Here is a 27,864-nt window from a genome sequence, read left to right as displayed (position 1 = left end):
TCTCCCCTTGGCATGTCTCACCCCTGCAGAGTCCTTTCTGCTTTATGAGGTGCTCCTGTGTCTTTTATTCAGTCCGAGTTGTTTGCTGAACACACGAGCTGAGCACTTGTTATGTTCCAGGGATTGCTCTACACACAGGGGGTGAAGCAGGGGGTGCAGCGCACAGAACTGCTCTCACGGAGCTCGCGTTTCAGAGCGCGAGCCCTCAGACTCTTTCCGTCGAGGGCCAGAGAGAACCTCCTTGGCTCTGTGAGCCGTCGGGCTGGTGTTGCACACTCATCTCTGCTGTTGAAGCGCCAGAGCAGCCACAGACAGTATGTGAAGGAATGAGCGTGGCTGTGTTCCAATAAAACTTTATTTACAAAAACTGGTGATGGGCCAGGTTTCCCTTCCTCCGTACTAGAGTGTGTGTGTCTGGGTAGGGCAGATCATAAGCCAGTCATCAGCAGGTAAATAAACACACAGTCAGGTGGCAGTAAGTGCCACAGAGAAAAAGGAGCCAGCTGTAGGGGCCGGGATTCCCTGACGAGACTGTCCAGTGTGGTGGTTCGGGGCGTGGCCTGTGGGGAGCCCAGCCCCGTGAGAGCTCTGGCTCAGCTGCTCAGGACCTGGGCAGCCTCCACAGCTGTGGCCCTTGCTGCCCCTGTTTCCTTACCCACAGAATGAAGCTGGAGATGGTGGTCAGCGCTGTGAGGCTTGTGGGGATAAGGGACGTAATACGTGGAGGTGCTTTCACGCCAGCCGGGGGTGCGCTGGGGTTTTCAGAAAACGTTGTTTATTACAGTAGAACTTCTCATCTTAGCCTGTGTGGGGTGTTTGCTTTCTTAAGTCATCTGCAGAGTGGAGGAAGTTTGTTTCTCTCTTGTTTTTGCTCATGTATTAATAGCTCAGTTTTGTTTTTTTAACTTTATAATGATACAGAATTTATTTCAGTAATAATTACTAACATACAGAGGGTCTCTCACTCAGTTTTTCAGGTAAATTACAGGGGATTTCAAGTGGAGAGAGATTTGGCAGTCTGAAATCACCACCCGTGTGTGTGGCTAGATATGTGAAATACTGTACCCCACACTTAGTTGGGTCAGTCCTAGCAGTGCAGGGGGTAACCTGTTGTTAGACTTTTGTTTAAAAGACTTTTCCTCATTTTTCACTTGCTGTAAAATTTGCTTGTGAACACAGAGGTTTTTGCTTGGATTTTTGTCTTTTGTAATCAAAAAAGAGAAACGTCCAGATTGGGATGTCTTTGGCATTTTTAGAATCACAGAAGCTTTCCATAACATGGTAACGTGCAGTCAGTAAGCTCTCGGCACTGTTCACGCCTGCGTCCTGTGCCTTTGAGGAGACGCCCTCCTGTCGGTGTGTGAGGCGTGGTCCGTGCTGCTTACGGGCTTTGCCTTTGCCTTTCCGCCTTGGAGGGCTTGCCCCTGGGCGGTGGCGCTTCAGAACCTCACAGCCCCTCCTGCACGTCCAGGTCTTAGATGGCACCGACAGCCAGTATCCAGGGATGCAGGTGGGGCAGACGCAGGACGAGGACGAGGACGCCACCGCCGTTCTTCCTGACGAAGACGCGGAGGCTTTCAGAAACTCTTCCATCGGTACGTTGACTTTAGGAGGTGTACGTAAGTCCCCGACACACAACTAAGCTCCATTCCGAGATTTTGTTCCTAAGTCCAGCAAAGCGAGCCCAGGTATCCAACTAACATGATGGGCCATATAAGAACTGTACTGTAATAGGTTTATAATACTTTTCATACTTTTCCCTGGACTTGAAATTAAGACTCAATGGACATGAATTTGAGCAAGCTCCAGGAGATGGTGAAGGACAGGGAAGCCTGGCATGCTGCAGTCCATGGGGTTGCAGAGAATCAGACACAGCTGAGCGACTGAACCACAGCAGCCACTGTGTACAGTACTGTACTCTGTCGAGCACACTTGTAAAGGGTGCACGCGTGTGGCCGTGCACCCCGCACATGAACTGACTTTCGTGATTGGAATGTGAACACATGTTCACATCTTGGAAAGTTTGTGACCTGAAAGCTCGCTTGGAGGGGCCTTACTGTACTACTAAGCGGCCTTGTTTTCAACCCTGACCTCTTATGTCTTAGCTTCTAAGAAGTCTTCTGGCATCTGTTTCCTGAGTTGTAAATAGCAAATGAGGAAAATCAGCTGAGAGATTATCATACGTTCTTGATGACAAGTCCTGTGCTTTCATACTGACTTTGTGTCGATACGTGTATTTGTGTTTTAATTGGAAACTTGTCGGTTGACTTAGTCTCTTTCTTTGATTTTGAAGCCCTTCAACAAGCACATTTGTTGAAAAGCATGGGCCACTGCAGGCAGTCCTCTGACAGCAGTGTGGATAAATTTGTCTCAAGAGAGGAAGCTGCCGAGCCAGGGGATCCAGAGAACAAGGTGAGACTCCGGGCCTGAGCCTGCGCCGTGTCCCGCGGGCTGAGTGTTTAAGCGTGCTCTGTCTGCCGCGCTCCTGGCTGTCCCGTGGCTGCACCTTTGCTCAGCTCTTTCCCCTTCGCATATCGACCTCGAGTCCGCTCCGCTGTCTGCCTCTCGAGGTGTGGATGCGTCCTTGAGAACTGCCCGACGTTCGGCCTTCTTGGGAGCCCTTCCCGGACACACCTGTTGGTGCCGAGTGGACCGCACGTGATTTCTTGGACCGTCCATCTGATGGTCGTGTGTGGCCTGCCAACGTTTCTTGGTTTTGTTCCACTGAGTTACTTGTTCACTCCCGTGGTAGGTCCTTGTGCAGCTCACCGTCGCAGCCCCTCTGCAGGCACAGTTGAGTGGCATCACCTGCTGCGTGTTGTGCAGCCATCCCAGACTGAGCTCTGTCTCCATTCAGCACTGACTCCCATTCCCCCTTCTTCTGGCCCCTCTCACCCATCATCCTGCTTTCTGTCTCTTTGGATCTGACTACTCTGGGGACCTCTCATAAGTGGAATCATAGTATTTGTCGTTTTGTGTCCTCAGGGTCATCTGCGTCACAGCAGCTGTCAGAATCCTCTCCCCCCTGAGACTGAATTTTGCTTCATTGCCTGTGTTTACTATGTTTTGCTTTTCTCTTCATCTGTTGATGGACAGTTGGGTGACTCCCCCCTTTTGTCTGTTGTAAATAATGCTGTTATCAATGAGTGTACAAATACCTCTTCAAGACCCTGATTTCATTTCTTGTGGGTAATACACCAGAAGAGGACTTGCTGGACTGTGTGATACTTGTGTTTCTCACTTTTTGAGGAAGCCTGTGCTGCTTTCCACAGCAGCTGCCCTGCTTTGTTTTTATTTTCTGCACCGTGTGGCATGTGGGGTCTTAGTTCCTTGACCAGGGATTGAACCTGCGCCCTCTGCATTGGAAGCACAGAGTCCTAACCCCAGGGAAGTCCCTGCTGCACCATCTTCCCTTCCCACCCGTGGCGCACCAGCATTCCGTTTCTCTGCGTCTTCGCCAACACTTCTTTCTGTTTTTGTTTCTTTTTTTTTTGAGGGTGGCCATCACACTGGGTGTGCAGTGGTGTATCACTGAGGTTTCTGACCTGCATCTCCCCTAATGATTAGAGACGTGAAGTATCTTTTCGTGAGTTAATTAGCCATTCGCGTATCTTCTTTGGGGAACCGTCTCTTGAGGTCCTTTGCCCATTTTTAACTCGGGTTGTGTGATTTTTTCAGTTGTTGCCCAGCTGTCCATTGAGCTGTTTCAGGGTTGTCTCTGTATTGCTTGCCTTTTCCCTGTGAGTGTCCTGTACTCCCAGTTAATTTTAAATTCCTCAAGGGCAACAAGTAGTGCTTCACACTTGGTCCCTCTGTGGATGCTCCACCGTCTGGACCTCGGCCGCTCCTGGGACAGTGGCCCTCCCCTCACAGCTTTGGTGTCCCTGGGCGCTTCCCTCTGCCTGTGCGGCGTGCTCCCTTCCAGCTGGGCTCATTCGGCCCCAGCCCTCGGGCCCCCTGTCAGGACTCCCCCCAGGGGTCTAATCCTGCCCCACCGTGGCCTGTGAGGTCGAGCACGTCTCTGAATGCCAAGCTCCTGCACAGTTGCTGCTCTGGAATTCTTTGTTGGGTGAACTAAGGAATCAGCCTGTAGGTTCCATGATTGTAAGACGATAAGTGTTGGTTTCTCTTTACAGCCTTGCCGGGTCAAAGGCGACATCGGCCAATCCACTGACGAGGATTCTGCCCCTCTTGTCCATTGCGTCCGCCTTTTGTCCGCTTCATTTCTGCTCACAGGGGAAAAGAATGGTGAGTATCAAAGAGCAGGTGCAGAGCCAAAGGGAGTAACTTTAGGTTTCAGAGGTCACCTTGGTCACCAGCTTTGAGCCTGTTTGCAGCAGCCAGAGTAGAAGCTGGATCCGAGCTTTGGTTTTCACCCACTGACAGGGAAGGGGCAGTGAGGCTGGGGGAGGCTGGTTTCGTGGGTCTGGCTCTGTTTGTTTGGAAGCTAAAGATTTGCTGCTGTGACGCTGACGGTGGCCGCTCGGACTTGTTCCAGCCTTGGTTCCGGACAGGGACGTGCGGGTCAGTGTGAAGGCGCTGGCCCTCAGCTGCATTGGAGCCGCCGTGGCCCTTCATCCTGAGTCTTTCTTCAGCAAACTCTACAGAGCACCTCTTGACACCGTGGAATACCCTGGTACGTTCACACTTTTTCTCATTTCTCATGTTTAGTCATTGTTTTGAATACTGTTTCCAACTCTGACTATTTTAGTTTTGGAACACTAAGTTTTCTGAGTAAGTTTGCAGCATTTGAGCTGTGTTATAGCTCTGCATAAAACACATCAATTGTCATGTTTTTGGCTTCTTGGACTCCCTACAGATGCAGTGTTTAGTTGAAACACACAGAGGAAAGCAATAGAAGTCTGGGAATGTAAGAGCTGATTAATATATGTATTGGATTTTAGCAAAAGCACAAATTGTGTGTAATCAAAATTGCTTTGGGTCACACCAGCCAGACCAGACATTCACACTCAGAGCCAGTGGGGAGCGAGCCATTAACGCTCAGAGCCGACGGGGGCTGAGATGAGCTGGGCGGCACCAGCCAGTCTTCCACGGCACAAGTCCTGGGGCGTCTCCTCCAGTGGGTGACTGGTGGAAGACTGCTCTCCTAAAGTTACCCTCCCGCCTGCTCTCTCTCTCCTCTCTTTCCTTGGGTGAAGGGACAAACTCATGCTTTTGAATTTATTTTAGATAATAAGTGTGGAAAGCTTTGAGGCTCTCTAGTCATTTTCCTGAAGCAAAATGTTGGAATTTTGATTACTGGCTGACAACCTGGAATTGTAACCCAGAAACTCTTATCGTGTTGACGCGCTGTCAGGGATGTGATGAATATAGGGTCTTTAAATCCGGGATGTTTTTTACCACTGATGGTTGTTACAGTCAAGTCTTTTCTAGATTAGCATCGCTCCCTTGCCCTTCTTTTTCTTTCCGGAGAATTCGGCCTTTGCCCTGAGTTAGAAAGTTGACAGTAGGGACCTGTACAGTGGCCGGGCCATCTCTCTCCGCAGAGGAGCAGTACGTGTCCGACGTCTTGAACTATGTCGACCACGGGGACCCGCAGGTCCGGGGAGCCACAGCCATCCTCTGCGGGACCCTCATCTGCTCCGTCCTCGGCCGGTGCCGCTTCCACGTGGCGGGCTGGATGGGCGCCGTCAGAGCCCGGACAGGTAAGCGCCCGCTTCCAGCTTCCAGCACCGTCGCCCCTGGATGGCGTTCTCGAGTTCAGGTTCACACGAAGGCTTCTGTGCTTGCTCTTCCGGGCAGGAAATACATTTTCTCTGGCGGACTGCATTCCCCTGCTGCAGAAAACTTTGAAGGACGAATCATCAGTTACTTGCAAGTTGGCTTGTGCTGCTGTGAGGGTGAGCATGAGTGTTTGTGATGTCATTTCTTTGATTAGTGGAAATTTTACCAATGTTAACAATGAAAGGTTAAGCTTAATATTAAATATTTCCATTTGCAAGAGTAATAAACATCTGTGTATCTACCTCAGCCTTAGAAGGAAAACAGTGCCCGCAGACTCAAGGTTTAATAGACTTCGGTTTAAATCTCAGAATATTTGTTTGAAATACACTTTTCCTAAAGGGTATCTCTACCTTGCTCATATTACATGTAAAACTTGCTGAATTAAAACGCAGCAGCTCTCTCAGGCCCCTCGAATGCACAGAGTGAGGCCCTGGGGTTATTTAATCGCTGTGGCGTTGGCGGTGGGGCGGCCCCAGGCCTTTCTGAGGCAGCATGTTGAAATGTTCTGTCAGCTGGTTCATAACTCACAACTGGCCCGACAGCAGTCCACGTTAAGCAGTAAAAATCAACCCCCAAACCCTACCATTGTCAGATTCATGTTCCCCTTTAAAGTGTCACGGCCCGGCCAGACTTGCTCCTTGGTCCCAGCTGTTTGCCAGGTGTCGGTCAGTCCGTGTCTGCTGGGGCAGAAGGGAGCCAGTCAGCAGCACTCAGCGGGCCGCGTGCGCTGGGGCGGCCTGGGGCCGGGTCCTGTCGGGCAGGACGCGGGCTCCAGGTCGTGGCGCTGGGCCTGGGGCGGACGGGGGTCCAGCAGGGGAGGCGCGTGCCTGGTGGCCGGGGAGAGGCCTGGACCGAGGCGGGGCAGCGGGGAGAGAGCTGGGTCCCGTGGTGGTGACACGCTTGTGCTCCACCTCGAGGGGACTGAGGCGCGTGCGTGTGGCCAGTGTTCCTGAGTGAGGTTGCTGTCGGGGGGCTGCAGCAGGCACGGGGCGGGGTGCGTGTGGGGGTCTGCAGAGGGCCACCTGCCGCCTGCCTTCCAGCTCTGTGTCATGAGCCTCTGCAGCAGCAGCTACAGTGCCTGGGGGCTGCAGCTCATCACCGACTTACTGGCCCTGCGGAGCAGCTCCTACTGGCTGGTGCGGACGGAGCTTCTGGAGACCGTGGCAGAGATTGACTTCAGGTGGGTGAGGCGGGCCCGCTGGGTCAGGCTTGAACGGCGCTGGGCGGCCCGGTGCCCAGCTGCAGATGGTGACTGTGTGCCTCTGTCCGCCCCTCTCCTCTGAGTTTGTACATCCACGCAGAGGAGTGGAGTTTTCTGGTAGTCTTAGTCACTCAAGTGTTCTGCACTTGGTGAGTGAAAGAGCTCAGGCTTCTAGAACGATGATGCTCGTGTCACTTGGGCCTGTTTAGACGAGTGCACACCATGCTGTACTGAGCCTTGGTCAGACGGCAGATTGGTATTGTCACAATTAAAGAATAACTTCTGATGCCTTGCAGTTTATGATAATTTTCTGAGAAAGCATGATTGCCCACGTTTTCTTTCTATGCTTTCTTTTAGATGGGAAATTTTCCTTTTTGTCTGAGTTTGTGGGGTTTTTTTAAGCCCCCATCTGTAGAAGGCTGGTTGTGTGCCGGGGTGGGCTAGGTGCCCTCTGTGGGTCATTGTCTTCAGCCTTAGAGCATGTCTGTGAAGTCAGGGCTGCTTCCCGCTGCGTCTCACGGACGGGACCCCGAGTGGTGGGGGGGACCCGCTGGTCTCTGAGGGGGCCAGAGCCTCAGCCCCCTCCCCATGGTCTGCCCTCCCGCCACCTGAGGTGTTAGAGCTAGTTCTGTAGGGCACCTGGGGTCTTTCACAACACCAGGTGTGTATATTCACTTAGAAGAAAAGTATGGAGCACTTTCTGAGCCTGGAGTCGGGAGGAGCGTGTGTTCTCCTGTTGGAAGCAGGCATCTTCCTGCCGTGTGGTGTGGGGCTGCCTCAGAGCCTCCCCGGCTTCCACCTGCGGCCCTGGCCTGGCCGTCCTCCTCTGCGTGCCGTGCAGGCCGTCCACGTGGCTTTGTTCAGTAGCTGAATTATTCACCGTGAAATATGTTCTTTTGTGTTAGGTTGGTGAGCTTTCTGGAGGCCAAAGCAGAAAGCCTGCACAGAGGGGCCCATCACTATACAGGGGTAAGCCCTTCATTTCTGGGAGGCCGTGATTTAACTTCCAGCAGTGCACTTTCCTGTTGGTGTGGGATTTCTAGGAATGTGTTGTATCATGAAGCTTGTGATCGTATATGTGAGTTTAGGGCTAGTGACGTTGAGTTCTTCTTTACCGGCTTTCCAAGATACCTGATCTAAAATTCATTTAAATACAGAGATCATACCTGTTTTTATCATCTTTCTTTCCAAAGCTTTTAAAACTGCAAGAGCGGGTACTCAGTAATGTTGTCATCCATCTGCTTGGAGATGAAGACCCCAGGGTGCGGCATGTTGCTGCAGCTTCGTTGATGAGGTATTTGCCCAGTATTTCCTCTCTCATTTCATCTTCTTGGATAAAGTACTAAACGATATGACGTGGGAAGAGAGGCAAAAATCTGGAGACCGTAGGGCATAATCCTAAATCTTTTGAGCTCACTTTCAGTTACTCTTAAGCTATCAAAAAACATATTTTTCACTGTCTCAAGAGCCTGAAATGAAAATTAAGACAGCAATAAAGTACTAGCTTCATATTGTAAAAGTAATGGGCTTTGACGGCCAGATTTTTGAAATATGGAGAATAGCACTAAGAAGAAAATAAAAATCACCACTAGTTCTCCCACTGGAGATAACTACTGTTAACATTTTTTTGCTTTATGTCCTTTATACAAGCTTCTTTTTCAAAACTGGGACACAGTGTACATGCAATTTTGTTATCTGTTAACTTCCACAGAACAATAATTAGCATTTTCCTGTTAGAAATACTCCTCTGAAATGGCCTCTTTGACCCCCGCCCTCGTCTGGGGCACCTCCCTCCGTTCCGTGTGTCCATGCTTTGGTCCTGAGGCGAATGGCGTTTCACACAGTGTCAGATACAGAAAGGCTGGAAACACCTGTTACAAGAAATCTGTAGTTAGTGGCCACTTTTTCACTGTGTAGTTGTGATAGAATTTTTTGTAAAGATTATTCAGTTGGATACTAAGCTTTTATTGATTTAAATAATGAATAACGGTTCAGTGACTTGTATTATACATAAAAGTTTAGCTAGTGACTAGTATAACGCGTAAATGTTTACATATAACTTTTGTTTCTAAGAATTAATTCATGGAAGTTGAGTTACTAAGCCAAACCTTTTTTTTTTAGGTTTATTGAAGTAAAATTTTTTATCTTTTATAACTTACCCATTTTAAGTGTACAATTAATGATTTTTGGTAAACTTAGAATTGTGCAACCTTTACCACGATCCAACTTTACAATATTTCCATCATTTCAAAAGGATCTGTTGTGCCCATTTGCAGTAACTGCCAACTCCTACCCGGCCACAGGCAACCACTGCTCTGCTTCCCGTCCCTAGAGGCGCATGTGCCTTTTCTGCACACTCGGTATAGTCACACGCACACGGTCAGTAGAGGCACGTGTGCCTTTTCTGCACACTCGGTATAGTCACACGCACACGGTCAGTAGAGGCACGTGTGCCTTTTCTGCACACTTGTATAGACGCGCGCAAACGGTCAGTAGAGGCACGTGTGCCTTTTCTGCACACTTGTATAGACGCGCGCAAACGGTCAGTAGAGGTGCGTGTGCCTTTTCTGCACTCGGTATAGACGCACACACACGTCAGAGGCGCGTGTGCCTTTTCTGCACACTCTGTATACATGCGTGCAAACGGTCAGTAGAGGCGCGTGTGCCTTTTCTGCACAATTGGTATAGACTCGCACACATGGTCAGTAGAGGTGCGTGTGCCATTTCTGCACACTCGGTATAGACGCGAGCACACGTCAGTAGAGGCGCGTGTGCCTTTTCTTCACAGTCTGTATAGACGCGCGCACACGTCAGTAGAGAAGCGTGTGCCTTTTCTGCACACTTGTATAGACGCGCACACACATCAGTAGAGGCACGTGTGCCTTTTCTGCACACTCTGTATAGACACATGCACAAGTCAGTAGAGGCGCGTGTGCCTTTTCTGCACACTTGGTATAGACTCGCACACATGGGCAGGAGAGGTGCATGTGCCTTTTCTGCACACTCTGTATAGACACACACACACGTCAGTAGAGGCGCGTGTGCCGTTTCTGCACACTCAGTATAGACGCGAGCACACGTCAGTAGAGGCGCGTGTGCCTTTTCTGCACACTTGTATAGACGTGCACACATGTCAGTAGAGGCGCGTGTGCCTTTTCTTCACATTCTGTATAGACGCGCACACATGTCAGTAGAGGCGCGTGTGCCTTTTCTTCACATTCTGTATAGACACGCACACACGTCAGTAGAGGCGCATGTGCCTTTTCTTCACATTCTGTATAGACGTGCACACATGTCAGTAGAGGCGCGTGTGCCTTTTCTTCACATTCTGTATAGACGCGCACACACGTCAGTAGAGGCGCGTGTGCCTTTTCTTCACATTCTGTATAGACACGCACACACGTCAGTAGAGGCGCATGTGCCTTTTCTGCACACTCTGTATAGACGTGCACACATGTCAGTAGAGGCGCGTGTGCCTTTTCTGCACACTTGGTATAGACTCGCACACATGGTCAGTAGCAGTGCATGTGCCTTTTCTGCACACTCTGTATAGACGTGCACACATGTCAGTAGAGGCGCGTGTGCCGTTTCTGCACACTTGTTATAGACTCGCACACATGGTCAGTAGTGGTGCATGTGCCTTTTCTGCACACTATATAGATGCGCGCGCACATCAGTAGAGGCGTGTGTGCCTTTTCTGCACACTTGGTATAGACTTGCACACACGGTCAGTAGCAGTGCATGTGCGTTTTCTGCACACTCTGTATAGACGCGCGCACACGGTCAGTAGCGGCGCGTGTGCCTTTTCTGTACACTTGTATAGATGTGTGCACACGTCAGTAGAGGGACTCTGCTCCTGACTGTGTTTCACTTGGTATTCGAGGCTCGTCCATGCTGTGGGTTGGGTGCCCATTGTTTGTTCTCTTCGTTGTTTAACAGCGTTCTGTTATGTAGATAATACTGCTGTTTTATGTATACATTCACCAAGTGATATGATTATTTTCACTTTTTGACTGTTATGAATCATGCTGCTTAAACTCTTTCCTCCAAGACTTTGGACGTATGTTTTCATTTCTCGGGGGTAGGTACTGGCAAGTGGGTTTTTATGGTTTTGGTACTTAACTGGAGAATCACGTGGACAGAGGAGCCTCGCGGGCTGTGGCCCATAGGGCCACAAAGAATCGGCCACGACTGAAGCGACTGAGCAGGCAGTGAAGTTTCTGTCCAGAAGCGGGTCAGCCTGTCCTCCCACCACCAGAGTGGGATTGTGCCCGAGTCTTCACCAAAGCAAGCACTTCAAAAAACATTAAGTATTTGTCTGTTGCTTAGGCCGTTATTGGTATTTCTTTTTAACATAACTTTTATTTTGTTTTAAAAATAACATGTTTACTAAACAAAACTGAGGAAAAGTATAAAAACCTTTGTAGTCAAACTGCTCAAAGAAAACCAATTGTGTTTTGGTGGATAGCCCTTTGGTTTTCAGTGTACAGGTCACTCCGTGGTGCCTGACTCTTTGTGACCCCATGGACTGTATAGCCCGTGGAGTTCTCCAGGCCAGAACACCAGAGTGGGCAGCCTTGCCCTTCTCCAGGGGTTTTTGGTGTGGCCATGTGCCTATCAACCAAAGCAACCAAAGCTTGTGAGCTGTGCCTTTTCAGGGACTTAACTGGGTTTGTATGACTTGCTTGACCAAAGATCTTGAATCTTTACCATTTTCTATGAAAGTGAAAGTGAAGTCGCTCAGTCGTTTCCTACTCTTTGCGACCCCATGGGCTGTAGCCCACCAGGCTCCTCCATCCATGGGATTCTCTATGACAGTAATTTATTCAACCTTAGGAAAAAATGGTATTTATGGCCAGGTCTTCCTGGAGGAAAGAGACTTTAACTAAAGTTAATGGAGTTCACACACCACTGTTTTAAAACAGTTGATTGTTTCTGGAAGCTACAGGCCGGCCTGTAGGTGTGTGAGGGCTCATGCAGAGCCCCTGTGCTCCCTGCCTCCACCTCAGAGTTGGCCTGAGATGCGGGCCTCAGCTGGGACGTCGCCCCTAGGGGTGTGGGGGCGGTCCTGCAGAGAAAGTCGCAGGAGTGAGGAGGGGCCCACCTGGGTGACTCCTGTGCAGGGCCCCGCACCCCCCCACCGCCCCGCCCCGGCGACTCCTGCTCAGGGCAGTCTCCTGCACCTGCTGACGCTGGTCAAGGCGATTAGAGGAGCACTCGGAGGGCTTCTGAACTCAGAGGAGTTAATCTGTGGAGAGAGCCGTAAGTAACTGTGTGATGACGAGAAGAAAGTCCAGCCCCTGGTCGTTTCAGAGCGGGGGTGTGGGGCGTGCCTGACCAGTGCCGCCGCTCAGGAGACGTGTCTGTGGGTAGGTGCTGCCGAGCTTGATGGTGACACAGGGCCTGGCGTAATCAGAAGGGGTTTCACGTACTTTCTAAGGGAAATAAACCTGACTTTTATGTTAGGCTCGTCCCAAAGCTGTTTTACAAGTGCGACCAAGGACAAGCGGACCCAGTGGTGGCCGTGGCACGAGACCAGAGCAGCGTGTACCTGACGCTTCTCATGCACGAGACGCAGCCTCCCTCCCACTTCTCCGTCAGCGCCGTAACCAGGTACGCTAAGCAAGGCATGTGGGCACTCATCGAAAGCTTGCATTTTCTAGAGAAAATGCTTTAGTGAGGGTGTCTGAGCAGGTGGGCTGCCTTCGATAGGATGCTTCTGTCTCTCAGGGTTTACCACCAGCCTCTTTATTTAGGTTCTGCTGCAGCCGCGCAGCAGTGACATCATAAGTCTTAAGATTCGTTTGTTACGAGCCACATACTGACAACTGTATTTTTCTGTAGGACTCTAATGCTCTATCTTGTCCTTAAAGTTTTCACTTTCTCTGTGTTATCTAAGAGTATGGTTATGTAATAGCATTAATTTTAGCAGGCTCTTAAAGAGTGTCAGTGTTATTTAGGGTTATCCACTAGTTAAGTGATTAGCAATTATTATTATTCACATTTTTTTGTGAAGGTCTTTAAATACAATTTCAAATGACTAAACAGCCCTCTCTCTGATTCTCAGATGAGTGGGATAGACTAAAAGTAATCATCAGAAATGCTTTAATGAAGTTCTGATTTTCTTTAAAATTTCAGTTTGCCAGGAAGGTTGCAGAAATGATAATAAGACTATTATGCTTTTAAAGAATTCTCTGTGTTTTAAATGTTATTTAAAAAATTAGCTTTTATGTGATACTTTTTTCCTGAATGGCATTTTAAAAAAATACGTGGGCTAAATGACTTTTGAAGCCAAAATGTCCATGTGACAGTTTGTTCTGAATTTGAAGCTCAGCTTGTCAAATTTTGAAGCTATTTTTTCTTAATAAATATCTCTTCTAATGCAAAGGTTGTTTAAAAACATGGAAATAATTTTTTTCCTAATTTCCTTTTTTTAACCTCAAAACTGGCATTTTCTTTCTTTGAAAAGATTCAGGATAAATGTTCCTTTAAGATAAGCAGAAGCAATATAAGAATATTTCATTATCAGGAATTATACAAGCTTATGATAAGTAACTTGTCAACAAGGTTGCATCTTCTAAATGTCATTAGATGCCAACAGAGATACGTATAATATTTTATTAAAATTGGTTAGTAACTACAGCTGTGAAAATATCCAGTCCAAACTCGGACTGTCCTCCCGACATTCAGCTTTGTTCAGCTTGGTTCTTGCATGATAAGCACAAATCCCGGTTTTGCGCTGTACTTGCAGGATTTATGTAAGGAGATAAAATGTGTTCTCCTTAGTGTGTATCGTTGAGTGTGTCTGTGGACAAGAAGTGAATCGACACTCACCCTGCCTGGGCTTCCTCTGTGTGGTTGGGGAATTAGAATTTGTATGTAACCACTAGGAGGGATTGAAATTCATGTGTGCCGTGAATGGAATGCGGAAAAAGTGACAGTCTTGTAGTAGGAAAGGACTTTGTTTTGTTTGGAATCAGGAGTAGATTCCCATTGGACATAATGTGAAGCTTGAAAACGGGCGGCTTTGAATCGGCACGCAGGCTGCAGCTGAGGCTGTGTTGAGGGGAGTGTTGATCCTCTGGTGTGGTTGGGTGTTGGAGGAGGGACGGGTTGTTTCATCCTTCTTTATAGAATAATGACCACATTTATTTTCAGTTTTCCTGTAACTTAAAAAGTCAAGACTGCTTTAACTTCTTGTGGCCTTTAATCTTAAGTATTTAAACGCCATTTGAATTCTGAGAATGTCATAAACTTTAATGGGAGATTTTAAGTCTCTCTGTATCTTTCTCGTTAGAATTTATAGAGGCTATAACCTGTTACCAAGCATCACAGATGTCACTCTGGAAAATAACCTCTCGAGAGTCATTGCAGCGGTTTCTCATGAACTGATCACATCGACCACGAGGGCACTCACAGTAAGTCTCTTGGTTGGGCCAATGAGTTAATTTCAGTAGTTTTGTGTGGTCTGTTCTTCATGATAGGATACTTGTATTAGAGCTCTTACATGTGGGCTTCTGTTAATAAAACCCTGGTTTATTCCAACGAAAATGGAAACAACTATTTTCAGGTTATTAAAGTAATACATGTTTATTTAAAAAAAAAAAAACATTCAGCCCATCTGGGAAGAAATAATAATGAAAAACTACTGTAATCCAAATTGGTAGTATATCAGCAGTTTAAAATATCTCTAAAATAATTGACTCAAGGACTTTATAATATATATGAAGAGGAAGAAAAACTTGGAAATACTGACAAAGATTTTTGTGTTGTGTGATTATCTGTATCATTACTTATGATGCTAAAAGTACAAAGAAGTCTAATGTCCAATAATTCTCTACTGGATAAATTCTGAAGATGCCTAAATTCTGTTTAGATGCTGAAGTGTTTATTTGTGCACCTGTTAGTACGATGCTTTGGAGCATTTGTAACAGTCTGTAGAGGGAGCCTCTAGATGATAATACCGAGTGAAAAACGCACAGAACAGAACCGCGCGCTGGTGTGTAGTGGTGGTGAGAAGTAACGTTCACGGAAACACCTCTCTCACTCAGGAGGATAATTGGCAGAAAATTACTAAAATTAATTTTAGAATGTAATTAATTAGTAATTAATTTAGTAATTAATTTTAATTACTAAAATTAATTTTAGAACTAAAATTAACTTTATGAATGGTTATTCTTTTTAAGATATCACACATTTTCTAAAATGAACACATGTAATTTCCATAATCAGAAAAAAGAATGTTAACATGAAAAGTGGTGCCAGTTCACTGAGTTAGCAGCTTAAACCTTGTCCTTTATTTTCTGTGACAGAAGGAATGCTTTCCTGTTGTAAAAACTCAGACAATTGTGATTAGACTCTCTTGATACTATATAAGTGCCTTTCAAACTTAAATACTGTTTGGGCTGTCTGTAGTTTGGGCTTCCCTTGATTTGTTCAAAATGTTATAAATTTTATCTGTCTTTATTGTGACCTCCATATGTCAGACACTGTTCTAGGCTTGGGATGTAAAAACAAGAAGAATCCTTGCCCTGTGGTTCTTTAAGTCTGGTCAGGAAGATGGACATTAATTAGCTTGAGCTCAGGAATGGCCGGTGTGGGGTAGGGGGAAGAAGCGGAGAAGGGGAGAAGGGAATTCCAGCTGGGGGGCGGAGGAGGGCACAGGAAGATTAAAGCCAACTAGAGGAGGTGCCTCCCTGCTGGCCTCTCCTCCCTGGATGTAAGGACCCTCCTTAAACCTGTATCTCGGTTGTCCAGCTGTGTCTGAATTCTCAGGTGTGAACTTGTTCTGTGGGAGGGCAGATGTCCTGTGCCTGGGTACAGAGCCCGACTTTATTTTCATTGTTCGTACGTTTTATAAAGCGTAAAAGGACGGTCAGTGTAATGAACCCTTTTGGTGTGATCTTACCATTCCTTTCTTGTTTAGTTTGGATGCTGTGAAGCTCTGTGTCTACTTTCAACTGCCTTCCCAGTTTGCATTTGGAGTTTGGGTTGGCACTGCGGGTATGTATTTCCTTGGCACATGACTACAGTCATGTGATACAATCATGGTTATATGGATCCTTTTTTTTTCTCTTGTGAAGTCTCTCATCAGTGTTACCTTTTGGGGAAACACCCACTGGAATATTTGCTTCTCCTGGTTAGTTGTGTTGGATGCTAGTGACAGGAGACTTGGAAGCAGTGAGTTACTTGTGATTCTTTTCGATGTGAAATGCTCACTCATCAGCATATGGAGGATTTGAGGGTGTGACTTGCAGTCTCATTGAAGGGAATTTGCATACACTGGCAAAATACTTTTCTAATTGGCTTGATTCTCTCCAAAATTATTCACTACTATTAAAAATTTAGAAACTTTCTTTGTTTGAAATCAGATGTGATCTATCATGCAAAGTCGTGATCAGTTACAAGAGTCTTTTAGGAACTACTGTACTTACATTAGCAGTTCTCATTTAAAAATGAAAAGGATTTTCCTCCCGTAGATGGCCCTAATGAAGTGAAGTGAAGTGAAAGTCGCTCAGTCGTGTCTGACTCTTTGTGACCCCATGGACTATACAGTCCATGGAATTCTCCAGGCCAGAATACTGAAGTGGGTAGCCTTTCCCTTGTCCAGGGGATCTTCCCAACCCAGAGATCAAACCCAGGTCTCCCGCATTGCAGGCAGATTCTTTCCTAGCTGAGCCACCAGGGAATCCCAAGAATACTGGAGTGGGTAGCCTATCCCTTCTCCAGTGGATCTTCCTAACCCAGGAATCGAACCGGGGTCTCCTGCATTGCAGGTGGATTCTTTATACTTTCAATCAGATCTTCTCCCTGATTTCATTTCTCAGGTGATTTTTATGGACCTGTGGTTACAAGAAAGATGCTAGTTTACAATTTAGTAAAATCGCTTTATGAGCAGCCATGAAATGAATAGCCATAATCTTCTGTTTGGTTCATAAGAGGAGGCAAGACTTAGCTCAGCATTGTTCTGTAATTTGATCCCGCTTCCAGAGTGCCCCCGCTGAGTGCCTCAGATGAGTCCAGGAAGAGCTGCACCGTGGGGATGGTCTCGATGATCCTGACCCTGCTGTCGTCTGCCTGGTTCCCGCTGGATCTCTCCGCCCACCAGGATGCTCTGATCTTAGCCGGGAACTTGCTGGCAGGTATCGGCCCTGAGTTGAAACAGTTGGCTGTGGGTAAACTCACCTCTGATTTCATTTGAGCGGGCACTGTGTGCAGGCATTGTCTTGGGTGCCCGGGCAGTAAGGAGGCAGTGAGAGGGCTGCGTGCTCAAATGTAGGAGTTCATAAGGACACGTGTCAACGCGGCGGGGCGCGATGCTCCCCATGGGGGATTAGGACAGGGACAGGGTTTGTCGGCTGGCAGGAAAGGGCACAGCGCGCAGGGTGCTGCACGGGACGTGGAGCAAGCTGCGTGTGGCGTCGGAGCTGACAGTTTTGGATGCCACGTGAGTGACGATGAGGATGGAGAATGTGGCCGGCGAGCAGTCTGTCTCCAGTAGTGAGAACTTAGTCCGTTTGCTCTGGGAGGTCACTGGAGAGCTTCATGAAAGGGACTAACAATCGGGTCAGTATTTTAGAAAGACCACTTGGGTTATGTGAATACAGATTGGAGAAGTTAGGGAAACTCGTAGTTAAGGCAAGATGGAGAGAGTCTGAACAGGGTGATGGTTGTGGCTTGTGTTGAAGAAACCAATTAAAAGAGAGTAACGGAGACAGAATCCGCAGGTCTCGATCGCCAGGTGAACTTGAGTTGTCTAGGTCAGGAAGGGGACTATCGTCCTGGGGGTATATGAGGGTGGGTTCATGGCAAGTGGGCACACAGGGAAATGTCAGGTTCCTGTGGAACCCAAGGCATCAGCTGACCCCAGGGGGTGTCCAGCAGACACCCCATGTGGACGGGTTTGAGTGACTTGGTCTTGCCCCCTGCCCTGGTGCTGGGGGGTGACATGTGTGCCCGTATCGCAGCCAGCGCCCCCAGGTCTCTGAGGAGCTCGTGGGCCTCTGAAGATGAGGCCAGCACGGCAGCCACCAAGCAGGAGGAGGCGTGGCCGGCCCTGGGTGACCGGACCCTGGTGCCCATGGTGGAGCAGCTCTTCTCCCACCTGCTGAAGGTCATCAACATCTGCGCACACGTCCTGGATGATGTGGCTCCGGGACCCGCAGTGAAGGTAACCCCTCACCTGGGCAGCTCTTCCCGCAGCTCGCGTGGCGCGGGGGCTCCCAGACACGCGGGTCTCCCCAGTGCAGCCGCCTGCTTCCGGGCTCTCTCTAGCCCCTCCCTGCTGCCTCGGAGTCCATTCTGATGGCAGCCCTTAAGCCCCCGTGTCCGCTTTGCAGGCAAGGCTCCAAAGTGTACGGTGACTTCTTAGATCTTGAATTGGGCAAGCAGCGAGCCAAGGTGCCCGTGCCTCTGCCTCCCGCAGTGCGGGCTGGGGCTCTGCGTTCTCTCATGGGTGTGCACAGTGTGGACTTCATGAAGAGTCTGGGTTTGTTGCTGCCTAGCTCAGCTGCTTGTTGGCTGTGACCTTGAATAAGTCCCTTCATCATCGCTGAGCCTGTCTAATTTGAAATGGAGTTCGGAGCATTGCTCCCTACCCTGCTTCATGCCCTGGCCCCCGGAGGGTGTCCCAGTGCTCACTCTTGGAGGTGGCAGGCCTGGACTCCCAAAGCCTCCTGCAGCCCCTGTGGCCTGCTGAGGCCTCTCCGGCCTCTTGCGTTCACGGTGCTCCCATTAGGAAGTGCTGGGCCACCTCCCACCATGGATGATTGTCGTGTGGATTAAAGTAGACAGTGTGCGTACAGACTCTGAGCCCCACAGATGCAGATTCAAACAAAAGAAATGAATTCCATGGGTTGACTCTTTTCCACAGATGGGTGAAGCACACACATAGCCTAGTTCTCGGTTTTGTGTTGGTTACATTTCCTTCACAGTGTCTTGTGTTCTATTTTAGGCAGCCCTGCCTTCTCTCACAAACCCGCCTTCTCTGAGCCCAATCCGACGGAAAGGGAAAGAGAAGGAGCCAGGAGAGCAGGTGTCTGTGCCTGTGAGTCCCAAGAAAGGCAGCGAGGCCAGTCCAGGTGTGAGGCCGGTCGGGGCGAGGGCCCAGGCTGGGAGGCGGGCAGGGTGGGGCGGGGCAGGGGCGGGGGCCGACTGTGTCACAGCGATTAGGACCCAACACTTCTGGTCAGGTCCGGGCTGATGGATGACGTGGAGTTTGGGGAATAAAATGCATAGAACGAAACCACAGAAACGGTTTCCCCAGGTGTGGTTTCCGGTGTTAACTGCTAAGAGGACACAGAGCACACTTTGGCCTTGAGCACGTCTGAGTGTGGTGTTCTAATTATTCGGGGTCCCAGCCGTCTACAGGTGCCCGCCCTGTGCTCCCTATGCCCTGCGCCTCCTCCCTTCTGCTCTTCTCGTTGATTTTCAGGAAGGGAGGCGATGTAGACGGCTGGAAACAGAGGTAGTGGGTGAGAATAATGAAGTAGGAAGTGGAAACCCTCCATTTGGAAAGGCCGCATAGGGAGGAGAGTGGGGATGAAACCATCTGAGTGAGCCAAACCTGAAGAATTCACAGATGCTAGCTGGGCAGCAGCAGCAGCAGCAGCAGCAGCGGGGTCTCAGGCCAGAGGGGCCAGAGTGCCCGTGGGCTCTGCCTGTGACAGGTGCCGTCTGTGCCCCTCACAGTGGGCATTGAGGGCAGGCGACTGGACTCCACCACACGTAGTCACATGCCACCTCACAGTGCTGGGGCCGCACGTGACTCTTCCATTCATTTTTGCTTATAAAGCGTTCATGTTGAGCATTTTATTATTGTTGGAAGTTTATTCCTTCTTTCAGCTACACTGCATGGCTTGTGGGATCTTAGTTCCCTGACTAGGGATTGAACCTGGGTCCTTGGCAGTGAAAACACCGGGTCCTGAGCACTGGACCGACAGGGAGTTAGTTTCCTGTATAAAGCATTTGAAAAGATGCTGTTTTCTAAGGATTGCAGTTCCACTGGGGATTTAGCATCTAAAAAGCTTCAGAACTATGCAGATTTAGTCATCAGTATGTGACTGGTCATCTTTCTGATGATTGATAAACTAAGGACCCCAACCACCCATCTGTAAGGCCTTGTAGCATTTTGTGTTTAGTACCAGCTCAGTGATAGCGTGTGACCCGCGCGGTCATCCGTGCATGCTCACTGCACCCCTGTTGACTTGCTTACAGGGCTCGTGACCTCAGTCAGCTGGGGGCCATCCCCCTGGTGCCCCTGGGAGCCTTGTGCTCTGGGGGGTTTTCAGATTGACTGAAGGCCCTTGAGCCGGTTGTTCCTCTGAATTGCAGCCAGGCCAAAGCAGACACCTCCAGCATCACGCTTGTCTTCTCTTTCTCTTTTTATTTTACTGTATTATCTTTGGGAGGTGCTCAGAGTCTACTAATGTTTAGTAGTCAGTCTCTTACTACTTCTAATTAATCAAAAAGGCAGGAAAAGGTGGCATTTTATCCTCAGTTCAGTCGCTCAGTCGTGTCCGACTCTTTGCGAGCCAATGAATCGCAGCACACCAGGCCTCCCTGTCCATCACCAACTCCCAGAGTTCACCAAGACTCGCGTCCTTCGAGTCGGTGATGCCATCCAGCCATCTCATCCTCTGTCGTCCCCTTCTCCTCCTGCCCCCAATCCCTCCCAGCGTCAGAGTCTTTTCCAATGAGTCAACTCTTCGTATGAGGTGGCCAAAGTACTGGAGTTTCAGCTTTAGCATCATTCCCTCCAAAGAAATTCCAGGGCTGATCTCCTTCTAGAATACTTTAAAAATAATTGTTACAGGGATCTCTTTTAAACTTGGCGAGTGTGTCCTTTTGATGTGAAAGTGTATCTTGTCTGTGTGAAGCCTCTCGGCCACCTGAAACCTCGGGGCCTGTCGCCACAAACAAGTCCTCGTCACTGGGAAGCTTCTGTCACCTGCCTTCTTACCTCAAACTGCACGACGTCCTGAAAGCCACTCACGCCAACTACAAGGTACTGCTTTTGTAAAAATACCCTTGCTCTCACACATTTCAGGGGACTGTCGACATATTTCCTACAATTGTAGCTTACAGACATGTATAAGTGAGAGGGCCTTAGGGATATGAGTTACGATTAGCTTTTTCGGCTTTGTTTATGATAGCTTCCATCATACAAAAGGTTAGGATTTTTATTGGGAAAGTGATGTCTTTATGATCTACTGGTGCTGGGTCTGGGCTTCCCAAGAGCACCCACGTTCAGAGATCGGCTGGACGGACTCCTAGGACTCAGCACGTGGTCGCGCTCGCAGTGTGGACTCCTCACAGCGGGGTAGGGAGGACACACGGCCAGCCCGTGATGGGGAGGATGCAGGCGGAGTCTGGAGCAACCTCTGCCCCCATGAGGCCACGAGGACCACACCCCCACCACTCACTAGAGCAAGTGTGCGGCCATGCTAGGAGAGGAAAGCAGGTGTCCCGCCTGAACACGCGCATCCAGACAGGCCGGCACAGTGAGCCCCCGGCTCTCAGGAGGGCTGGTGTCCGTCCAGCGGACGGCTTCCCGGCCGAGCTCCCAGATCCCTGGGCCAGGCCTGCGGGCGGGTTTCTGGAAGGACAGCCATCTCCTCTCTTGACTCTTCTGCATGGGTATATTTCTCATTCTGAGAAAGAGATTTTTTCCTTTTTCAGCAGTGGTTAGATTTTACTTCACTGAGCAAATTGCTTTCTACTTAGTGTAGTGTCTTTGCGAGGGTTTTGCCGGTTTTTATTTTCAGTCTCTCCCTCTCACCTTTGTTCTTACATGTTATATCCTTGGGCCCGATCCTCCTCTCCATCTGTTAAATGGGGGAAATTGCTGCAAAATTGACTTAAGCTTGGCCCTTTAGGATCTTAACTTAATACCTCTTAGACTAATTTAATATTTTGCCGTACCCAGACTAAAAGGCTGTGTCCGGATCTGATAATGGTTCTTCCAGGGGTCCTAATGTGTGTGGAAGAGCTGTGCTTGTGCTCAGTCGCTCAGTCATGTCTGATTGTGACCCAGTGGACTGCAGCCTTCCAGGCTCCTTTGTCCATGGGGTTCTCCAGGCAAGAATGCTAGAGTGGGTTGCCACAACCTCCTCTAGGGGATCTTCCTGACCCAGGGATCGAACCCGGGTCTCCCTCATTGCAGGCGGATTCTTTACTACCTGAGCCACCAGGGACACCCTGGTGTGGAAAAGGACTTACATTCAATTTTTTTTTTTTTTTTTGCTGCTTATCAGGTACTGGTTACGATGGGCATTAAGCATTTTTTCTCATTATGATAGAAGGTTAGGAATTATTTCTTTCAATAGTGTCAAATGTAAGTTGGAAGATGCCTTTGAAAATCAGTTTTTATGTAGGTATCTGGAAGAGTAATTTCCTTTCCAAGGCGTTTCCCCAGTGCTACAAGCAAACAAATAGAAGCCACCCCCACCCCACCCCCACCCCCACCAAGATGAGCCTTGGGCTGCCTGGTGGAGCACAGCTGCCAGCGCAGACCGTGGTTCTGTCTCAGGTGCCCGGGAGGCTGCCGCCCCAGCGATGCCTGTTCTCGTCTCCCTCCTCATCCCCCAGGTCACCTTGGATCTTCAGAGCAGCAGCGAGAAGTTTGGGGGTTTCCTGCGCTCTGCCTTGGACGTTTTGTCTCAGATTCTGGAGCTGGCGACGCTGCAGGACATCGGGAAGGTTTGTGTTTCCTGTCTTCTCATTGAGCTGTGGCTGCCACGCCTGAAATGCACCTCTGGGCCAGGTGCCTTGGAGTGGGAGCCCACCATGCTGGCACGTTTGGGAAGCAGGGAGCAGGTTCTTCAGTCTGGGCACCTGAGTCTGATTTTCATCTTAGCCTCGCGTTGAGGGGAGTTCAGTTTGTATTCTCTTTTCACAGTTGAATTAGAAAATTACTGGGTTTAAAACTGTTGAATCTTTTGCCTTCTCTGACCTGCTGCATGTTGAAAAGTCCAAGCAGTCACAGTGAGGGCTTGTTCGGTGGCGCTTTAGGAAGGAGCAGAGCTGTGCTTGAGGCTTGTGGACTTTGGTGCTGAGCCTAGTGACTAACCTCTGCCCGCCACCCTCCTGTCGTGGGGACCTGGTCAAGCAGACGGGATAGTTAAGGGGCCGTGCAGTGACTGCCCCTGTTGTGTCCACATCCAGATGTGACAGTCAGCACCTTGCCCACTTGCTCTGGTGTGTGTGGACCCACCTGTCCGGCTGGGGCATTGTGGTGTCTAATGAACTCCACAGTGAGTTTCCGAAAGCCCACGCTGAACATGGGCTACCGTGCAGTTCGCTGTGCTCGTTCTCCCCGTCTTTCTCTCAACGTGCGTGAAGCTTACCTGGTCTCAGTCATTGTACACATTGTCTTCTGTTTCTTGTCTCTTGTACTTTTCCCACATGTCAACTCAGAAGGGGGTGGAGGAGTGCTCAGTCCAGGGCTAAGTCTTCCGCCCGAGGCAAGGGCTCTCTGGCTCAGCCCGGGGCTGCGAACCCACAGGGAGAGGGGTCACTGTCCGGGCCTGTGTGAGCTCTGAGCGCTGCTCCCTCTGCCCGCCTCCTCCCCGCCCAGCGTTGCGGGGCCTCCTCAGGTCCTCTCTGGGAGGCCACTCTTCTTTGGAACCCTCACTGAGTCCGTTTCCCGGACTCCCAGCTCCTTCTCGACTCGGGGCTCCTGGTCTCTGCTCCGTCCCTCGTCCTCATGCCCCTCCTGGGAGCTCTCCGAGGGGCATAGTGAGCAGGGCATAGTGAGCAGGGCAGCCGTTCGGCTGACCAGCTTGTTTCCCATCTCTCAGGGACTCCTGTCCTCTGGTGCCTGGTGATCACGGTCTTGGAGCTGTGGTTTCATGTATTGTCTGGCTTTTTTGGTGGTTTGGCTGTGGGATAAATGTAGTCCCTCCTACCCCTTACTGGCTGGGAATGGGGTGTCCCTGTTATCCTGTGATTTTATGTTCTTGCCTGGGACTTGTTTCCTTGTTACCCTGGACTCGCAGAGCCAACAGCACCAGCCTCTTCTCAACCTGTTCTCAGTTTCTTAGCCATGCTGCGTGGGGCCACCCAAGGCGACAGGTCACGGTGGAGAGTTCTGACAAAACGTGATCCGCTGGAGAAGCGAATGGCAAACTACTTCAGCATTCTTGCCTTGAGAACCCACGAGCAGTATGAAGAGGTAAAAAGATAGGACACTGAAGGATGAACTCCCTAGGTCAGTAGGGAGTTCAATATGCTGCTGGAGATCAGTGGAAAAATAACTCCAGAAAGAATGAAGAGATGGAGCCAAAGCGAAAACAGCACCTGGTAGTGGATGTGACTGGTGATGGAAGTAAAGCCCAATGTGGTAAAGAGCAGTATTGCATAGGAACCTGGAATGTTAGGTCCATGAATCAAGGTAAATTTCAAGTAGTCCAACAGGAGATGGCAAGAGTGAACGTCAACATTTTAGGAATCAGTGAACTAAAATGGACTTGAATGGTGAATTTAATTCAAATGACCATTATATCTACTACTGTGGGCAGGAATCCCTTAGAAGAAGTGCAGTAGCTCTCACAGTCAACTAACGAGTCTGAGATGCAGTACTTGGGTGCAGTCTCCAAAGTGACAGAATGATCTCTGTTCGTTTCCAAGGCAAGCCATTCAATATCACAGTAATCCAAATCTATGCCCAAACCAGTAATGCTGAAGAAGCTGAACGATTCAATGAAAACCTACAAGACCTCCAAGAATTAACACCCAAAAAAGATGTCCTTTTCATCATAGGGGACTGGAATGCGAAAGTAGGAAGTCAAGGGATATCTGGAGTAACAGGCAAGTTTGGCCCCGGAGTACAAAACGAAGTAAGGCAAAGGCTAACAGTTTTGCCAAGAGAATGCACTGGTCATAGCAAACACCCTCTTACAAAAACACGAGAGAAGACTCTACAAATGGACATCACCAGATAGTCAGTGCCGAAATCAGATTGATTATATTCTTTGCAGCCAAAGATGGAGAAGCCCTATACAGTTAGCAAAAACAAGATCAGGAGCTGAATGTGGCTCAGATCATAAACTCCTTATTGCCAAATTCAGACTTAAATTGAAGAAAGTAGGGAAAACCATTAGCCTATTCAGATATGACCTAAATCAAATCTCTTATGATTATACAGTGAATATGACAAATAGATTCATTCAAGGGATTAGATCTGATAGACAGAGTGCCTGAAGAACTATAGACCGAAGTTCGTGACATTTTACAGGAGGCAGTGACCAAGACCATCCCCAAGAAAAAGAAATGCAAAAAGGCAAAATGGTTGTCTGAGGAGGCCTTACAAATAGCTGAAAAAAAGGTGAAGCGAAAGGCAAAGGAGAAAAGGAAAGATACAAGCATCTGAATGCAGAGTTCCAAAGAATAGCAAGGAGAGATAAGAAAGCCTTCCTCAGTGATCAGTTCAAAGAAATAGAGGAAAACAACAGAATGGGAAAGACAAACGATCTCTTCAAGAAAATTAGAGATACCAAGGGAATATTTCATGCAAAGAAGGACACAATAAAGGACAGAAGTGGTATGGACCTAACAGAAGCAGAAGATATTAAGAAGAGGTGGCAAGAATATACAGAGGAACTATACAAAAAAGATCTTTATGACCCAGATAACCACGATAGTGTGATCACTCACCTAAACCAGACATCCTGGAATGCAAAGTCAAGTGGGCCTTAGGAAGCATCACTATGAACAAAGCTAGTAGAGGTGATGGAATTCTAGTGGAGCTATTTCAGATCCTAAAAGATGATGCTGTGAAAGTGCTGCACTCATGCCAGCAAATATGGAAAACTCAGCAGTAGCCACTGGACTGATAAAGGTCAGTTTTCATTCCAATCCCAAAGAAGGGCAATGCCAAAGAATGTTCAGACTACCTCACAATTGCACTCATTTCACACGCTAGCAAAGTAATGCTCAAAATTCTCCAAGCCAGTCTTCAACCTGTGAACTTCCTGATGTTCAAACTGGATTTAGAAAAGACAGAGGAACCAGAGATCAAATTGCCAACATCCGTTGGATCATCAAAAAAGCAAGAGAGTTCCAGAAAAGCATCTGTTTCTGCTTTATTGGTTACACCAAAGCCTTTGACTGTGTAGATCACAAGAAAATTCTTCTGTGGAAAATTCTTCAACAGATGGGAATACCAGACCACCTTACCTGCCTCCTGAGAGACCTGTATGCATGTCAAGAAGCAACAGGTAGAACCAGAGAGGGAAAAGTGGTTCCAAATTGGGAAAGGAGTACCTCAAGGCTGTATATTGTCACCCTGCTTAGTTAACTTCCATGCAGAGTACATCATGAGAAACGCTGGGCTGTATGAAGCACAAGCTGGAATCAAGATTGCCGGGAGAAATATCAATAACCTCAGATATGCAGATGACACCACCCTTATGGCGGAAAGTGAAGAAGAACTAAAGAGCCTCTTGATGAGAGTGAAAGAGGAGAGTGAAAAAGTTGGCTTAAAGCTCAACATTCAGAAAACTAAGATCATGGCATTGGTCCCATCACTTCATGGGAAATAGATGGGGAAACAGTGGCTGACTTTATTTTCTTGGGCTCCAGAATCACTGCAGATAGTGACTGCAGCCATGAAATTAAAAGACACTCCTTGGAAGAAAAGCTGTGACCAACCTAGACAGCATATTAAAAAGCAGAGACACTACTTTGTCAACAAAGGTCCGTCTAGTCAAAGCTATGGTTTTTCCAGTAGTCATGTATGGATGTGAGAGTTGAGCTATAAAGAAAGCTGAACGCCAAAGAATTGATGTTTTTGAACTGTGGTGTTGGAGAAGACTCTTGAGAGTCCCTTGGACAGCAAGGAGATCCAACCAGTCCATCCTAAAGGAAATCAGTCCTGAATATTCATTGGGAGGACTGATGCTAAAGCTGAAACTCTAATACTTTGGCCACCTAATGCAAAGAACTGACTCATTGGAAAAGACCCTGATGATGGGAAAGATTGAAGGCAGGAGGAGAAGAGGACGCAGAGGATGAGATGTTTGGATGGCATCACCAACTCGGACATGAGTTTGAGCAAGCTCTGGGAGAAGGACAGGGAAGCCTGGCTTGTTGCAGTCTGTGGAGTTGCAAAGAGTCCAACATGACTGAGAGACTGAGCTGAACTGAACTTAATTTCTGGATTTCCCTGGTGGCTCAGGTGGTGGTGTCGGCTTGCAGTGCAGGAGACCTGGGAATGCACAGAAAGCTTTCCAGGTGTATTTGTTAAGAGACAGGATTATTAGATAGCTTGTGATATGAAAGACTCTGGTTGAATTCTTCCAGTTAACACTTCTTAGTTACCTGCTATGAGCGGTGACGTGGAACAAACTCAACCCTGCAGAGTATACATACAGCCTTGGACATCTGGTCCAGGGGAGTTAATCGGAATATTCAGCATACATGGGCCTGAGTATATGAAGTGAACAGAAGTCTGTCACTGTTTAGTGCAGGAAGTTGCATCAAACGAATGAAGCGAGTGGCCTTCTCCCTGTAGTTGATGTGCCGTGAGCAGTGGCTGGAGGCCACGTGGCTGTGAGGAGGGGCTGCCGCTGGCAGTCGTGGACCGGCTCTCGTCCCCAGGGCGCCTTGTCTGCTGAGAGCTTGCGTACGAGGCTGGGAAGCACCTGTGAGGGCAGGCGTTTGAAGGCAGTCGTGGTGGTCATCTTTGCAGGCTGTCAAGACACATCCAGGACTTTTTGTGGCAAATCACACCTGACGTAATATGTGTTGCATTCAGCTGACCGTCTGCAGGTACCCCTGAGATGCAGCTCCCCTGTGGACTCTGACCTCCTGCTCTGAGAACGGGGCTGGACGCAGAGGGCGCGGCAGATCCTAGATGTCCTGTGTCTGGACGAGTGAGCCAACGAAGGCATGAATGTAGAAGCGCGTGAAAGGAAGGC

At 48.7% G+C, this 27,864-nt stretch overlaps 1 protein-coding gene across 2 annotated transcripts in view; it reads left to right on the top strand.

Moving 5' to 3' along the window:
* HTT (huntingtin) overlaps positions 1-27,864 on the top strand; it is a 125,511-nt gene that overhangs the window by 48,198 nt on the left and 49,449 nt on the right. For both annotated transcript variants that reach the window (XM_061420970.1, XM_061420969.1), the window contains 17 exons: positions 1,472-1,595; positions 2,294-2,412; positions 4,137-4,248; positions 4,499-4,636; positions 5,508-5,666; positions 5,764-5,861; positions 6,786-6,925; positions 7,852-7,915; positions 8,140-8,240; positions 12,413-12,559; positions 14,244-14,364; positions 15,873-15,949; positions 16,937-17,088; positions 17,914-18,116; positions 18,900-19,026; positions 20,824-20,951; positions 22,535-22,645. In XM_061420970.1, coding sequence (XP_061276954.1) covers positions 1,472-1,595; positions 2,294-2,412; positions 4,137-4,248; positions 4,499-4,636; positions 5,508-5,666; positions 5,764-5,861; positions 6,786-6,925; positions 7,852-7,915; positions 8,140-8,240; positions 12,413-12,559; positions 14,244-14,364; positions 15,873-15,949; positions 16,937-17,088; positions 17,914-18,116; positions 18,900-19,026; positions 20,824-20,951; positions 22,535-22,645 — 2,121 coding nt within the window. The remainder of the gene's footprint in view (positions 1-1,471; positions 1,596-2,293; positions 2,413-4,136; positions 4,249-4,498; positions 4,637-5,507; positions 5,667-5,763; positions 5,862-6,785; positions 6,926-7,851; positions 7,916-8,139; positions 8,241-12,412; positions 12,560-14,243; positions 14,365-15,872; positions 15,950-16,936; positions 17,089-17,913; positions 18,117-18,899; positions 19,027-20,823; positions 20,952-22,534; positions 22,646-27,864) is intronic.

The sequence above is a fragment of the Bos javanicus genome, chromosome 6, assembly GCF_032452875.1.
Source record: "Bos javanicus breed banteng chromosome 6, ARS-OSU_banteng_1.0, whole genome shotgun sequence".
NCBI lineage: Eukaryota > Metazoa > Chordata > Mammalia > Artiodactyla > Bovidae > Bos > Bos javanicus.
The sequence above is the reverse complement of the archived record's forward strand: the minus strand, read 5'-3'. Positions and strand labels throughout refer to the sequence as shown.